Below are 16,518 nucleotides of genomic sequence, written 5' to 3' on the forward strand. Positions count from 1 at the left end.
ATGAACTGCCAACCTTCTGGTTAACAGTCCAGTGCCACATCAGGACACCATAGATCAAAGAGGGGGTACCCTGTAGGCATAGGAATACTATCCTATCACAGGCAGCATTGTACTTCAGAGAGATTTTTTTAACAGTGAATGCAATACCTTTCCACTTCAATTTGTTATTCAGGACATAGTAAAACATACGATTGTCTTATTCAAAATGGCCAAATACCAGTCCATTTCAGCTCACTGATGCCTAGGATACAGATCTTTTTGTGTTCCATTTCATTTTTAACAACTTCCAGTTTTCCTAGGGTCATACTTTGTATATTCATGTTCTGATTATTAATGCATGTTTGCAGCTGCTTCTTCTCATTAGCAAATGAAGGTCATCAGCAAATAAAGGTTCCAAAAGTTTTAATCCATCATTGTCATTAAGGTAAATTCTACTTTAGAAGGCAGATCTTCCCATTTCACATTTTCAGTATCTTTCAACCTGAAGGGCTCATCTTCCAGCACTGTATCAGACGAGGTTTTACTGATATTCAGAGGGTTTTCAGTGGCTAATCATTCTTAAGTGGGCCACCTCTCCATCTTCCTAGTCTGTCTTAGTCTGGAAGCTCCACTGAAACCTATCCACTACCGGTGACCCTGTTGGTATTGAAAATACCAGTGGTATAACTTCCAGCATCTCAGCCACATGCAAGCCACCACAGTACTACAGACTAACAGATGAGTGGTGACAAAATATTAAACATTGAGGAGTAGTAAAAACCCATAAAAAATATATCAACCCAAAAACTTGTACACAAATGTTCACAGGCAGCTTTATTTACAATAGTGAAAAAGTAGAACCGATCCAAATGTGCAAAACTGATTCAATGGATAAACAAAAAGTGATATAATCATTCAATGAAAAAGTACTTGGCAATGAAAAGGAACGACATATTGATACAGGCTACAATTTGTGTGGCATGTCGATCTTCACATACTATGATTATTCTGTGCTTCAATTTCTTCCGTTAAAATGGAAGTTATAATACTTTTTCCAACCAAAGGTATTGGCATAATGGTTAAGGAACAAAATAAATGTTTAAGTACCTCAGAAAACAAAGTATTTCTATATCTAGAAGAAGAACCTATTGAATATTTTAAGAAATTTCTGATAGAAAAATATAAGTGATTAACAGAATACACTTACCTTGTCCTCAGAAAGGGCTTTTATGTATTTTTTACCCATTTTTTTCTTCATGGTCCAGGAAATAGCTCTCATTTTTTTACCCAGACCTCCTTCATTATTTGATGCTTTATTTTGGTCTCCATTTTCACTTATGGGTTCACCTTCACGCACCTAATTATAAGTTTTTACAAAAGATAAAATAATAAGCAATTAAAACATTACTAGAAAAAAGATTCCAAATTTGTGGACTTTCTGTACCTTAATACTGTTTTCTTAAATTGGTCAAATAAAATTAAGTACCAGGTTATGTCCTTATAGTTGGAAAATATTTTATTGGAGGCTTTAGAGATGGCTGTAGCATCAATCTATGCTGACTGGGTATTAAAATATCCTTTTTGCTTCTTGTTGAAATGATATGGTCATGTTTGGAGTTAATCAAATCCACAAGATGCTGCAAGCGTTTTTGTTTTTGTTTTTTTCATCTTAACATGCAATTATCCCACATTCTTGAGCAACAGTAAACATGAACTTGTTTTAGCTATTAATGCAGAAATTGTATGTAATTCACATACAGTACTAAGCACATTTTTTATTTGTGCCACTCCTGTCTTGTTAAACTGATAACTTCTCATCTAAGTTACAGTAAAACAGAAAGTTTCATAGCCTGCAAATCTCCGCAGCATAATATATATAATGTGATATAATATAATTGATATATGTTGTTGTTAAGTGCCATCAAGTCAACCCTCTATAGGGTTTCCAAGGAGCAACTGGTGAGCTTGAACCATCAACCTTGGGGTTCAAACTGACTCTGCAGTCCAGTGCATTAACCCAGAGCACCACAGGAGAACGCCTATATATGGCACTGTAGCATGTTAAACCAATTATTTCACATTATGTATATTATGCTATTTTATTATGCTATGGAGGCCTGGTATGGTGCTGTAGGAAAAGCACTGAACCACAGGGTAAGTTTGAACAACAAGGTCAGCAGTTCAAACTCAGCAGCCGCTCCTTGGAAACCCTATCCAGTGTTGCTACGAGTCAGAATTTAACCACAATAACATACATCTATTATACTGCATGCGATTATGGTGGTAGTGTTGTGTGACGTTAAGTTGATTGTAACTCATAGTGATCCTGTATTGGGTTTCTGAGAGCAGCTAGTGGGTTTGAACTGCTGACCTTTGGATTTGCAGTTCAGTGCTTATCTACAGTGCCACACCATGGTTGACAATCTATGGTATATGAACTAAACTGCTCTCTCCACATCACCTCTAACAACTTCTCAGCGCTCCCTTGATAGCAGTGATTTTCAAAATGTAGTGTCTCTAAACCAGCTCTATCAGCATAGCCTGGAGACACCAAAAACCCAAACCAGAGTCATTGCTATGGGGTCAATTCTGACTCCTAGCATCCCTGTTGGACAGAGTTTGTTGTTTTTGTGTTGTAAAGTGCCATCAAGTCGATGCTGACCCATAGTAACCCTGTATAGAGTTTCCAAGGAGCGGCTGGTGAGCTTGAACCACCAACCTTGCAGTTCAAATGACTTTGCAGTCTGACGCATTAGCCCACAACGCCACACCAGGACTCTGTAGGACAGAGTAGAACTGCCTTAAAACATTTCAAAAGCTGTAATCTTTACAGAAGCAGACTGCTACATCTTACTACTACAGAACTGTTGGGTTCTAACTTTTGGGTAGCAGCCAAACTGCTAACTTTTGGGTAGCAGCCAAACACTTAAACTCTGAGCCACCAAGGCTACTTCCAACTGCAGACAGTTTGTGTTTTAATACCATCTCCAAGTAATCCTGATTTCCATTAAAGTTTGAAAAACACTGTACTATAGTTTTGCCTCATATGTATGTGAAAGCTGGACAATGACTAAGGAAGACCAAAAAAAAAAAAAAAAAAAATGCATTTGAATTATGGTGTTGGCCAAGAATGTTGAAAGTACCATAGACTACCAGAAGAATAAACAAATCTGTCTCAGAAGTATAACCAGCATGCTCCTTAGAAGACAGGATGGCAAGACTTTGTCTCAAGTATTTTTACATGTTGTCAGAAGGGACCAGTTTCTGGAGAAGGACATTTTATTTGGTAAAGTAGAGTGTCCGTGTAAAAGGAAAATTCCCAACAAGATGGGCTGACACAGTAGCTGAAGCAAAGGGCTCAAACATAAAAATAACTGTGAGGATGGTGTAGAACCAGACAGTGTTTTGTTCTATTGTGCTAAGATAACTATAAATCAGAACCAACTGGACAACACTTAACAACAATAGCAATATAGTTTTGCCACATTATTCCCCTTGCTGTTTCTCAATCATATTCCTACCAACATTTGTTCTTGACATTACCATTGGCTTCCATCACTGTTGTTGTTTAGTGCTGTCTAGTTGGTTCTGATCCTGTATCAGATTTTGCAGGAGTAGCTGGTGGATATGAACTGCCGATTTTGCAGTTAGCAATTCACTGCTTATCATACAGCACCATACTGTTGTTGTTGTTAAGTGCCCACCCGTAGTGACCTTGTGTAGGGTGTCCGAGGAGTGGCTGGTGCTATTAAATTTAGCCTAAGTCATAGCAACCATATGTGATAGAGTAGAACTGTTCCATAGGTTTTTCTAGTGTAGTGGTTACGAGTCGGGCTGCTAACCTCAAGGTCAGCAGTTTGAAACTACCAGCCACTCCATGGGGAAAGATAAGGCTTTCTGCTCCCATAAAGATTTACAGCTTCAGAAACCCTGTACAGGGTTTCTAAGAGTCAGAACCGACTCCAGGCACCCCAGAACCCCCTCTCCCAAACTATACAGGAGAAGATCATCAGTCCTTTTTTTCCTGCGAAATCATTAGATAAGTTCCCCTTGTTGTTGTTGTTAAGTGCCTTCGAGTCGGAGCCGACCCATAGCGACCCTGTACAGGGTTTCCGAGGGTGTAAATCCTTACGGGAGTAGAAAGCCTCATCTTTCTCCCGCAGAGCAGCTGGTAGTTTCAAACCACTGACCTTAAGTTCCCCTAGATATGGTAAATACTTTCCTTCATTCATCTTGGTTTATACTCAGATGTCATGTAATTAGAGAAAGGTTTTCTAATTGATCAACCAGTTTTAAATAGCCCATGCTTGCCCACACACTCTGTATATTTGTTTATCCTGATTTATTCTTCTACAAGACACTTAACATTACTCAGCAATAATTTTTTTTTGTTTTTGTTTGATCGTTTTCTGCATCTCCTAGTATGATATATGCTCCATAATACTGAGGACTTTGTCTATTTTATATATTCAGAGTTTCTAGAATACTTATGGAGTCCTTGGATGGCACAAACAAGGAAGTTCTCTACCACTAACCAAAAGGTTGGCAATTCAATCCCACCCAGAGAGACCTTGGAAGACAGACCTAGTAATCTGCTTTCAAAAGCTCACAACCTTGAAAATTCCATGGAGCAGTTCTATTCTGCAGATATGGAGTCTCCCTGAGTCAGAACTGAATCAATGGTAACTAACAACAGAATCCTTCCACGCACATAACTGGCCTTCAATATTTTTTTTTCACATGTAGATTTCTGCAGTGATTTTTAAAAGCTTATTTTAAGGATATGGTTGAAATTATACAACCTTAATGTCTGTAACTTTCAATGAAAGAACACTTGAAGGTCATCAAGTATAGCATGACCCATTGTTTGTAATAGTTTCATAACACATTTTTGTTATTGGTGTTCTCAGAATATAAAAAATGATGGGAAACGTCTTTTTAGTGAAATTGACTATTTTAATAGGCAGGTTTAAAGACACAGTGAATATCATTATTAATCAATATTAAGTTTTGCTTTATATCTTACACAAATTGCCTATGATAAATATGAATGGACAGCCAATTTAAGCCCTCATTGCACTTTATTAATTTCTATATTCAAGGTTATAAAGGCAAAGATTCTTTGTTTAATTCAAGAGCCCTGAATAAAATATAACTTGAAAGCACTTTGAAATGTGAGAGTTAACCTTTTACTTTTCTCTTCTTTCTACTTAAACTTTATCTGTTTTCTGTTATTTTATTAATGAAAATAAATAGGAAAGTATGTTATTTTATTACTGCCGGTGCTAACTTACTATTTATCTATGCTTTAAAAATTGTAAGTTACAAATACGTTTAATCTCAACATTTTCTGTCATTCTTTACAGACGCTTCAAAGAAAGTATCCCAAAGTATGTTTAATTCTAAAAGTTGTCTATCATTGCAATTTGATGGAGTCTTCTTTCTTAGCCTGAATCACGTTTTCATTCAGATGCTTGTATAAATTTTTTTTTTTGTTAATGTCTTTCTCTCTGTCTAGATTTCAGGCTTCTAGAATTCAGTACAGTCATTCACACAGTAATTCCTGAGGGCTTATGAGAATGTCGTCATTGAATAGGTTTACCAAAACTAGTTTTGTAATATATATGAATTCTGGATTACTGAAAAATATTCAAACTACTCAAACAGAGTTGGTCACAAATCATTCTGTTGTTGTTGAGTCAATTCTGACTAATAGTAACCCTATAAAGGATTTTTGAGGAGCTACTGGTAAGTTTGAACTGCTGACCTTGTGGGTAGCAGTCCAGAGCTTATTAACCAATGGAGCTCAAAAAGCCTGACCCAGTTTTATATGTTATTTTAGAATAATAAATGAAATAACTATGAACTATACCTATGTATGGTTATGAAGAGTTTAAGGCTTACATAGGATGGAAAAGGAGCCCTAGTGGTACAATATTTAAGCACAACTGCTAACTGAAAGCTTAGTGTTCTAAACCACCAGTAATTCTAGAAGAGAAAGATGGGGAAGCGTGCTTCCATAAAGATTCATATCCTTGGAAACCCTATGGGTCAATTCTCTTCTGTCCTATAGGGTCCTTATGAGCTGGAATTCATCTAGACAGCAATGGGTGGGTTATACAATGGAAAAAAAATTGTATGTCTCTCACTATATATAAATTGTGTCATAATACTTATATTATACATTATATATATTATGGTGGTGATGGTTATGTGTTATGTGCGTGGAGTCAGTTCCGACCCATAGCGACCCTGTACAGGGTTTCCAAGATTGTAAATCTTTATGAGAGCAAAAAGCCTCATCTTTCTCCTACGGAGCAGCTGGTAGTTTTGAACTGCTGACCTTGCAGTTCACAGCCCGATTCGTAACCAGAGCTCCTTATATATATTATGCATTATATACATTCTATATTATATATACTAAAGTATTGATATATTATATGTATATATATATATGTATGATAATATTATATAGCTATATAAAATATATATAAGTATGTGTATATAAATATAAATGGAGTAGTGGTGTGGCACTGTGGATAAAGTAGTGGACTGCAAGGTCAGTTGAACCACAAGGTCAGTAGTTGAAACTCATCAGCTGTTCCTTGGAAACCCAACACAGGGTGGCTATGATTTGAAACTGACTATAGAGCACTTAGTAACAACAACAATATAAATATTTAGGAGCCCTGATGATTCAGTGTGTTAATTGTTGGACTGCTAACCACAAGGTTGGCAGTTCAAACCTACCAGCCCCTCTGAGGGAGAAAGATGTGACAGTCGCTTCTGAAAAGATTTAAAAACCAAAACCAAATCCTGCACCATTGAGTCAATGCTGAGGAATAATGATGCTATCTGACAGAGAAGAACTGCTACTTAGGGTTTCTGAGACAGTAAATGACTCTAGGTGAGTTTCAACTTTGACGTTGGGGTTATTGTTAGTGTTAAGTGCCGTTGAATCGATTCTTACCCATAATGACCGTGTATAAGGTTTCCAAGGAGCAGCTTGTGAGCTTGAACCAACGACTTTGCAGTTCAAACGACTTTGCAATGTGATGAATTAGCCCACAGCTCCACATCAGGACTCTGACCTTTGTGTTAACAGAACAATATTTAACTCACTGTGACACCAGGGTTTCTTCCTTGAAAATATTCTATACAGTTCTACCACATCATATAGAGTTGGGATGAGTCAGAACGAACTCAAAGGCCATACATTTTGTTATGCTGTATGTAAAGATGTGGTGTTGGTGGTGCCGTGAGAGCCAGATCTGACTCATAGCGACCCTGCATAGGATTTCTGAAGCTGTAAATCTTTATGGGTACAGAGAGCTTCATTTTTCTACCACCAAATGGCTTACAGTTTCCAACTGTTGACCTTGAGGAGCAGCCCGACTCCTAACCACTATGCTATTATAACTCCTTATATAAAAATGTAGATGGATTAAAAGGGACACATACACACACAATTGTACTAATGGTGACATTTATAAAGTAATTTCAGGTTACACTTTCCACATTTCTTTTGTCAAGAATATCCATTACTGAAATAAAAAATATTTACAGCTATAACAGATTTTGTTGTAAAGTGTTTTTGAGTTGGTTACAACTCATAGAGACCCTGTATAGGGCTTCTGAGGAACCGCTGGTGCATTTGAACTTCTGACCTTGAGGTTGAAGCCTACCTTGTAGTCCAGTGCTTTATCCTACAGCGCCACATCAGAACTCCATTTATAGCTTTTTTGTTTGTTAAGTGCTGTTGAGTCAGTTTTGACTCATAGCGACCAAATCCCAAAAGTACTTGAAGACTTTATTAGAAATAACAACAAAAAATCAGTTTTATAAAAATACTTAAGATTTAAAATAATTGATCTAAAATGAATTGTCTGTAGACTTCCTGAATCAGATTCAATGATAAACATTATGCTTTCAATTGTCTCATTACTTCTGTACTATTTCATAGTTTCTGTACCTTTCATCACTTATTCCACATGGCTACAATTTACAAGATAATATAACAGATTGAATAAGATCAAAATTAAGTTCTGTCTTTGTCATTAAGTAACTTTGCAATTTAGGGGTAATTTTACTGAATGAAGCATATTTCTTCAACTTTTAAATGTAAATATTAGTAACAAACACATTATAGTTAGATAAAGTGTTTAGCATTGTTTCTGTCTTATGTTGCTGTTGTTAAGTGTCGTTGAGTCAGTTCTGACCCATAGCAACATTGTGTAGGGTTTCTGAGGAGCAGCTGGTGAGCTTGAACCGCTGACCTTGTAGTTCAAACGGCTTTGCAGTCTGGCACATTAACCCACAGTGCCACACCAGGACTCCTGTCTTATAGCAAGTGGTAAATACAATATAGATGTTATTAACGTTAGTATTGTTATTATTATGTAAACCTAATTTATGGGAAGATTTCCTTAAGCTACATTTAAAGAGTTCTTGGTATGCAAGTAAGTACATATGTAATGATCACCAGTGAGACATTTCAATTCACATGTAAAGAGTAATTGAACAGTTTATATTTTAGTTGAGTTGTTTGTTTTTTTGAGACTACCATCTACTTGTAATAACCAGAGGACATAATAAACAGCTTCCATTAGCTGGACTACACACAGTGATGACCCTGTAACTGAGGCTCAGAGCCCCTGACAGGGCAGCGACGACCCTGAGGCATGCTTCCCTTTGCATGTGAGGGGGACTTGCTGCTTTCTGTCTGCCTCTGATACATAAACACAGGATCAGGCCCTGTGGTTGGTTCTGGGCCTGACCACAATGTGCATTCTGTGGTCATTTCATGAGCTTATCTGTAACTTCAAGAGTAGACCAGTTTACTGATGGAAATTTAATTACTGTGCCAAACATAGGATGAACATTTCCAAATAGGTAAGTGGCAGCATTGTCATTAATAATGTCTCCATTCCTTAAAAGGTTCTATAACTCTCTTGTATTCTCTTTAACAAGTTTACAGTGAATCACTTAGCAGTAGGATGAGGAGTAGACTGTTAACCACAATGTAGATGGTTCAAAAGCACCAACTGCTCCTGGAAACCCTATATGGAGTTGCAATGAGTCAGAGCCCACTGGGCTAAAAAGGAACAACAACTGTGAGGATAGCACAGGACAGGGCAGTGTTTTGTTGTGTTGTGCATATGGCTACTGTGAATCAGAAGCAACTGAATGGTACCTAACAACAACATTAGTTGGAGCCAACCTGAATCAACATAATAACAACATAACTTACATAAAAGTTGTTGTATATATTGTTTCCTGGTAGAAATGCTTGGAAAAGTTGGGATTGTTTGTGTCACTTTGAACCATTTTCTTAAATTCATGTTGTCCCTTTCTAAATATCTGTTAGGTTTCTAAAATAGCTTAACCAGCATGGTATTATTGTTAGGTACCATCTAGTTGATTTTGACTCATAAGAGTCCTGTTGTGGTGGTGTGGGCTAATGTGTCAGACTCTAAAGTCATTTGAACTGAAAGATCAGTGGTTCAAACTCACCAGCTGCTCCTTGGAAAACCCCTATAGGGATGCTATAGGTTGGAATGGACTCGACGGCACTTAACAACAGCAACACCACCACATGATTAGAGTAGAACTTCCCATTAAGGTTTTCGTGGCTATAATCGTTACTGAGGTAGACCAGTAGGTCATTCTCCCACAGAGCTGCTGGCTGAGTTTGAATTGCCAACAATTCAGTGAAAGGATCCCTCAACTCTTCTCATGCTCTTCCCTCTTGATGGTCCCAGGGTCCTCTGTTCCTGAAATGACATATTAACTGTTCCCCCTCCCCTCTTTTAGTTACATCTCTTCTACATTTACAGTTGTGACAATCGCCATTAATCCTGATAACAATAACTGTGAGTTAGCAATCAAGTGCTTAACTGTTCTACCTCCAGAGCTCCTTGCCCAACACACTTGCTAAGCATCATTGAGTGGATTCCAACCCATAGCAACCCTGTATAGGGTTTACAAGGAGCAGCTGGTGAGCTTGAATCACCGACTTTGCTGTTTAAACGACTTTGCATTCTGACACATTAGCCCACAGTGTCACACCAGGACTCCAGCCCAGCATGGTACTTGATACTAAATAATTGTTTAATCATTTATCACAAAACTACATGTAAGATCCACTATTGAAAGTATAAGGGTCATTCTTACTATAGTTTGCAAAAGTGATATTAGCTTCATATTTTTGCATATAACATCCATAAAAAGAGTGTCAAATACTTACCTCAGTTGAATCATCTGGTTTTGATGTGAAATTATTCCGAAAACGATCAAAATTCCCAAAGCTGCTGCTGCGCTATAAAAAAAAAGAAAGGCAAAGAAATGCAAAGTTAGAGTTTGTGACTCATGGTTAAAACTGATAATATAGTTACATAAAAGTTGTATGCTAACTTAACTGATGAAGTTGATCATAACTTAATCAGCACTACTTTCTTACAAATACTCTTATGATCTTTAAGATGCTTTTCTGTCTGAAATATCTAAAGGCATTTAAAGTGCAAATATTATTAATTTATTATATTTACAATCAAGAAAATGTCTTCATATGTTCAATGTAAAAGTATGAAGCACCTTGGAAAGTATGTTAAATTGTTTTTTGTTTATAATGTTGCATTTGCTATTGGAAAAGACAAATGAAAAACCTATGGATTCTAAACTGAGCCTTCTTGAAACGAGTTGACCACTAATTTATTTTCCTGGGAGAATGGCATGTAGTATTAACCAACCAATCAACCAACTAACCAATCAACAAAACAGTAACAACAAAACAACCAGCAAAATCTAAGCATGGGGAGAAGTTTTGCCTCTATGCTTCATAAATATAAAGTTTTTTTGGAAAAATAAAAGTGAACACATGCTCAACACATGCCTATTTAGTGTCACCAGTTCCAGGTCAGCAGTTCAAATCCACCTGTCATTCTGCAGGAGAAAGATAAGGCTGTCTGCTCCTGTAAAGATTTACAGTTTTTATGTAGGGTTACTGCGTCAGAATTGATGTGATGACAGTAGGTCAGTGGTTTGGGCTTTTAGTTTTCTTACAAAGATACTGTCAATGGGAAGCTTAAAGATAAATAAATAAATGTCCATTGCTAATTCTTGAAACTTTGAAGCTGCTGATCTGAAAAAGAGAGCATACATGTAGTAGTTGTTGTTGTTAAGTGCCATCAAGTCAGTTCCAACCCACAGAGACCCTGTATAGGGTTTCTGAGAAGCAGCTGGTGAGCTTGCGCCACCAACCTTGTGTATCAAACCAACTTTGCAGTCCAGTGCATTAACCCACAATTAAAATTAGCATTCAAGTACTCCTGGTGTGGCACTGTAGGATCACCACTGGACTTGAAATTGGAACCACAAGGTCAGCAGTTCAAATCTAACAGCTGCTCCTTGGAAACACTATATAGCACTGCTATGAGTCAGAACTGACTGTGGCACTTAACAAGAACAACAAGCATTCAGGTATGCAGGCTCTGGGGTTGGGAATAAAATTAAATCTTTTAAAGCAGGTAATTATAAACACATTCTGACATGCTACAAAGTAAATGATTCTCCTAAACACATTTAAAAATGTATATTTAGAGTCATTGAATCAAAAAGTTGGTATTTCCTCAGTCTCTATTCAATTTTATACGTTGTTTAGGATCTAGATATCTGATAGCATGTTCTTTGTGTACCTATAAATCTCAAGAATCTGTTTTATTCTTTAGAAACTTATCTCACTCTAAGCTTATTGTATTAAAAATAAAATAAAATTAATTGTGGGTACTGAAAAATAACCTAGAGATCTGAAAAATTAATAATAGTAATCTATAAAATGTATTCTTTTGTTTCAGAAATCACAGCCAATTTAGTTCAAGTCAGCTTCAAAGTCTCCCAGTCTTTACACGCACTCTTATGTTCACGGATTCCCACCAGCTATCTTTAAAACTCCTTGTTTCCATTTTAAATAAGCTGAAACAGAAAGATCCTGACTTGTGACAAGGGGTTAGCTTGATAGACAGTGTGATAGAAGATACAGCCCAAGGATGATGGCTGTGTTAAACACAATTAGCACCTTGTGCTGATTAGCCACCCTAACTGAACAAGCCCTTCAGTTTGGAAAGGAGAAGAAAGGGGCTGAAATTTAGAACCACACTTGAAAATGGTCGCCTGCTTTAGTGCTCTGGTAGCATTTCCTCATTTAGGATCTCTGGTAGCGTAGTGGTTACAAGTCGGGCTGCTAACCTTAAGGTCGTCAGTTCAAAACTACCAGCCTGTTCTACAGGAGAAAGATGAGACTTTCTGTTCCTGTAAAGATTTACAGCCTCGGAAACCCTGTGCAGGGCCACTATGAGTTGGAACTGACTCCACAGTACTTAGCAACAACATTTAGTGTTTAGGTAACTACAGCGTTAATCTCTTCAATTTGCCTAGGAGGCATTTCTCCAGGCCACTGTGCTTAGAAATCACAGAAGGGAACCCAGTGGACCATTTTGCTGCTTCTAAACAATATGAACAAAAGCAAAATCTCTTATGCTTTTATATACTTGAAATATTTCTACAACTTATGCCTGGGGCAATTTTTGATCTTACACCTACACTGTCTCCTTCCTATTAAATATTCATAAGGGTTAAGGCCTGATTTCCACCACTGGATAATGGGCCAAGTTGCCCAGGAGGGCATGAAATAGGCTAACTTCAGCAATTCTCTGCTCTATGTTCTTCCATTAAGTAATCAATAGTAACCACCTTTTAAAATTAATTCATATCCTATTATATCAATAAAGAGTGGTGGATATAGGAACAGAGGTTTAAGGATACAGGCCTATTACTTGGTTTTGTCAGTCATCTCATTAGTAATCAATCAACAGCTTTAAGTCAGAGAAGCATAATTGAAATCCATGCTAAGGCATGATTAAAAAGAAAAGCTAACTACTTAAGAGTACATTTTTTAAAATTACAATATTCTTTAGTGTAAAAGTTAGTGACTATTTGAGATGGTTTCATAAAGTATTGTTGTTATGTGCTGTGGAGTCGGTTCCAACTCATAGTGACCCTGTACAGGGTTTCCTAGGATGTAAATCTTTACGGGAGCAGAAAGTTTTATCTTTCTCCCACAGAACAGCTGGTAGTTTCAAACTGCTGCCCCTGAGGATACCAGCCCGATTTGTAACCACTACGCTACCAGAGTTCCTTTTCATAGTTAATGATGAATAAGGGCTAATGTGTAATATGTTGTTGTTGTTATGTGCCATGGAGTTGGTTCCGACTCATAGAGACCCTGTATAGGGTTTTCATCTTTCTACCTTGGAACAGCTGGTAGTTTCAAACTGCTGACTGTGAGGTTCACAGTCCGATTCATAACCACTACAACAACAACGTGCTATCAGAGCTCCTTAATGTGTAAGATGAGGTTTGAATAATTAGCAAATTCATAATTTCTATTTTTCTTAAAGAAATTCTGGTCACTATGTAGTGGATTACATGTTGAGCTGCTAGCATAACGGTCAGTAGTTTGACTCCACCAGCCTCTCTAAGGGAGAAAGAGGAGTCTTTCTGTGCCAGTAAAGATTTACAGCCTTGGAAACCTTTGTAGGGTTGCTATGAGTCAGGACGACTCCATGGAACCATCACCAACCATCCCCACCACTTTTGTTAAGCTTTCTAATGATAAAATGGATCATGTGGAAGGAAAGCATGCTTTATAGATAACCAAAACAAACAATCAAACCCACTGACATATAGGATATACTATAGGACAGAATGGAGTCCTGGGTGTGGCATTGTGGGCTAATGCATCAGACTACAAAGTCATTTGAACTACAAGGTCAGTGGTTCAAGCTCACCAGCTGCTCCTTGGAAACCCTATACAGGGTCGCTATGGGTTGGAATCTACTCGATGGCACTTAACAACAACATAGGACAGACTAGAACTGCTCCATAGGTTTCCTGAGTCTGTAAATCTTTATGGAAACAGATAGCCTCATCTTTCTCCCACAGAGTGGCTGGTGGGCTTAAACCGAAGACCTTATGGTTCATAGTCCACTGCTTATCATATGAACCACTGTGCTCCTAGATTAGATTTGTTACTGCTGTTACTGTGGAGCTATTTCAACTCATAGTGACTTGTACAGGGTTTCCGAGGAGCAGCTTGTGGGTTTGAACTGCTGACCTTGTAGTTCAAAGATTAGATTTGGCAACTATTAATTTCTGACATCTCATATCAAGACAAAACTTATGTAAACAAATAGCTATCAATGGAAAGATTAGCTTAAATAAGAATACAATTTATTGTTTAGATAGCTGTTTATGTTGGTATTAGATCATATTTTATTTTATTTAGCTATGTTGTTGTTGTTAGGTGCTGTAGAGTCAATTTCTACTCATAACAACCCTGTGCACTACAAAATAAAACACTGACTCGTCCTGAGCCAGCCTCACAATGGTTATTACATTTAATCCTATTGCTGCTGCCATAGTCAGTCCATCTCATTGGGGGGTCTTCCTAATTGTTGTTGACCCTCCACTTTACCAACCATGATGTCCTTCTCAAGGGACTTGTTATTAAGTGCTATTCAGTCAATTCCAAATCATAGCGACCCCGCAGAGGGTTTCCAAAGAGCAACTGGTGGGTTTGAAATGCCCGGCCTGATAGTGCGCAGTCCAGTGGTGATCCTTGTTGAAATCAAAATGATCAATATCAGTCTATTTCAGCTCATGAATGCCTAGGATATATATCTTTATGTGTTTCATTTCATTTTTGACAACTTCCAATTTGCCTAGTTTCATAGTTCGTACTTTCGTTGTTCCAATTATTAATGGATGTTTGCAGCTCTTTTTCCTCATTTTGAGTAGTGCCTCTTCAGCTGAAGAAGTTCTCAAAACCTTTACTCCATTCATGACATGGTCAACTCTACTTTGAGGAGTAAGCTCTTCCCTAGTCGTATTTGAGTGCCTTCCAATTTGAGGGCTCATCTTCAGGCATTATGTCAGACAATGTTCTGCTACTGTTCATGAGATTTTTCAGTGGCCAAACATTTAGATGTAGTCTACTTCTCCTTCTTCCTAGTCTGTCTATCTAGGAAGCTGTCCTAGCTTAAGGACAACTCCACTGAAACCCGTCCACTATAGGTCACCCTACCTGTATTTAAAACCCTGATGGCATAGCTTCCAGCATCTCAACAACATAAGCGCTACTTCCGTATGACAAACTGACAGAAAAGTGGTAGTATTTAGCTATACTATTTTACAAATCTATATTGTTTTTCTTTTTGCGTTTAGAGATTTACTTGTCAAACAACATGATCTGTGGAGAAAGATTTTCAATTTCTAGAAAAATTTTCATAGAGATTTCTTTGGCCCAGACATGCTATTTCTAGATGTCTATACTAGAGATATGCTTGTATATGAAATGATTTACCCATTAACATTTATTGTAGCACTTGTATATTACCAAATGTCTATAAATCCTAACGTTCATCAAAAAGTGACTGAGAGAAAATATATGATAAATTCAAACAATGCATGAAGCTGTACAACTTGAAATCCAATTTTTTATAATGCTATGGAATGATCTCCATATTATGTTGTTAGTTGCCATGAAATTGGCTTTGACTCATAACTTCTTAAAACAAAACACTGTGTTTTCCAGATCTATACCATCTTTGTGACTATTGGTATATTCGAATCGTTTTTTGTGGATATTCTGACAGCCTCTCTCATTAAAGAGAGCTATCATTTTTGTTGGCCCTCTAGTTTATCAAGCATGTTTTTTTTCTAGCAATTAGTCTTTTCTGATGATGTGTCCAGGTAGGACAAGCTCTGTGGGGGAGGTGCCAAACATCCAGAAAAGGTGCTTTTACAGAGCTGCTCCAGAGCTCTGGATCTAGTATAAGGTGCAGGACATCAGTTTCCTGTACCCACTGGTGGAAAAATCACTGTATAAAGGAAAATACTGCGATTCTGGAATCAATCAGGACTCAGGACTCTGCCTGTAGAGCACTCCCATGCAGGCTGTGTTCAAAGGGCAGGGCCACAGACAGACTGACACAGTGAAACCTACACAGTGACATTTGAAAACAAGAGGAGTGAGGGATTCTACACAATTTTTCCTCCTCTTCCATGTTGTGCCCTCTCTGCCCAGTCTGGCCACACACCCCCAAATGGGTACAGCATTGAGCCCACCATTTTCCCATGGCACAGAGACTAGAGGATCCCCCATTGGTTCCATGGACTGATCCTTTGTCAGCTGCTTATGACGTATTACTCTGGTACCCAGCCCTAAAGTTGACCTGGGAAGGATCCTTTACTCCTGCTATGGGTCAGACAGCTACGGTTTTATTTTTGTTTTGGAGTGGTGGTTTTTGTCTCTACTTTTATATTGCTTCTGGTTTTGGTCCTTTTGATCACACTTTTTTCCTGGGGGTGGGAGATTTTTCTCCATATGTTACCCAAGAAGAAACAGCAATCGTGATCATACAGCCAAGCTACAATCATACCCCATAATATCTCAACATTGAGACAGGAGCTAATACCAGCTGC

General features: G+C 37.8%; 1 protein-coding gene across 1 annotated transcript in view; it reads right to left on the reverse strand.

The window, feature by feature from the left end:
- The window catches only part of SAMSN1 (SAM domain, SH3 domain and nuclear localization signals 1), an 84,437-nt gene that overhangs the window by 38,459 nt on the left and 29,460 nt on the right, over positions 1 to 16,518 (reverse strand). Inside the window, exons 2-3 of the mRNA XM_006866442.1 lie at positions 10,226 to 10,297; positions 1,187 to 1,336 (exon numbers count right to left, since the gene is read on the reverse strand). Of these exons, the coding sequence (XP_006866504.1) occupies positions 1,187 to 1,336; positions 10,226 to 10,297 (222 nt within the window). The remainder of the gene's footprint in view (positions 1 to 1,186; positions 1,337 to 10,225; positions 10,298 to 16,518) is intronic.

The sequence above is a fragment of the Chrysochloris asiatica genome, unplaced genomic scaffold (genome assembly GCF_000296735.1).
Source record: "Chrysochloris asiatica unplaced genomic scaffold, ChrAsi1.0 scaffold00091, whole genome shotgun sequence".
Classification (NCBI taxonomy): domain Eukaryota; kingdom Metazoa; phylum Chordata; class Mammalia; order Afrosoricida; family Chrysochloridae; genus Chrysochloris; species Chrysochloris asiatica.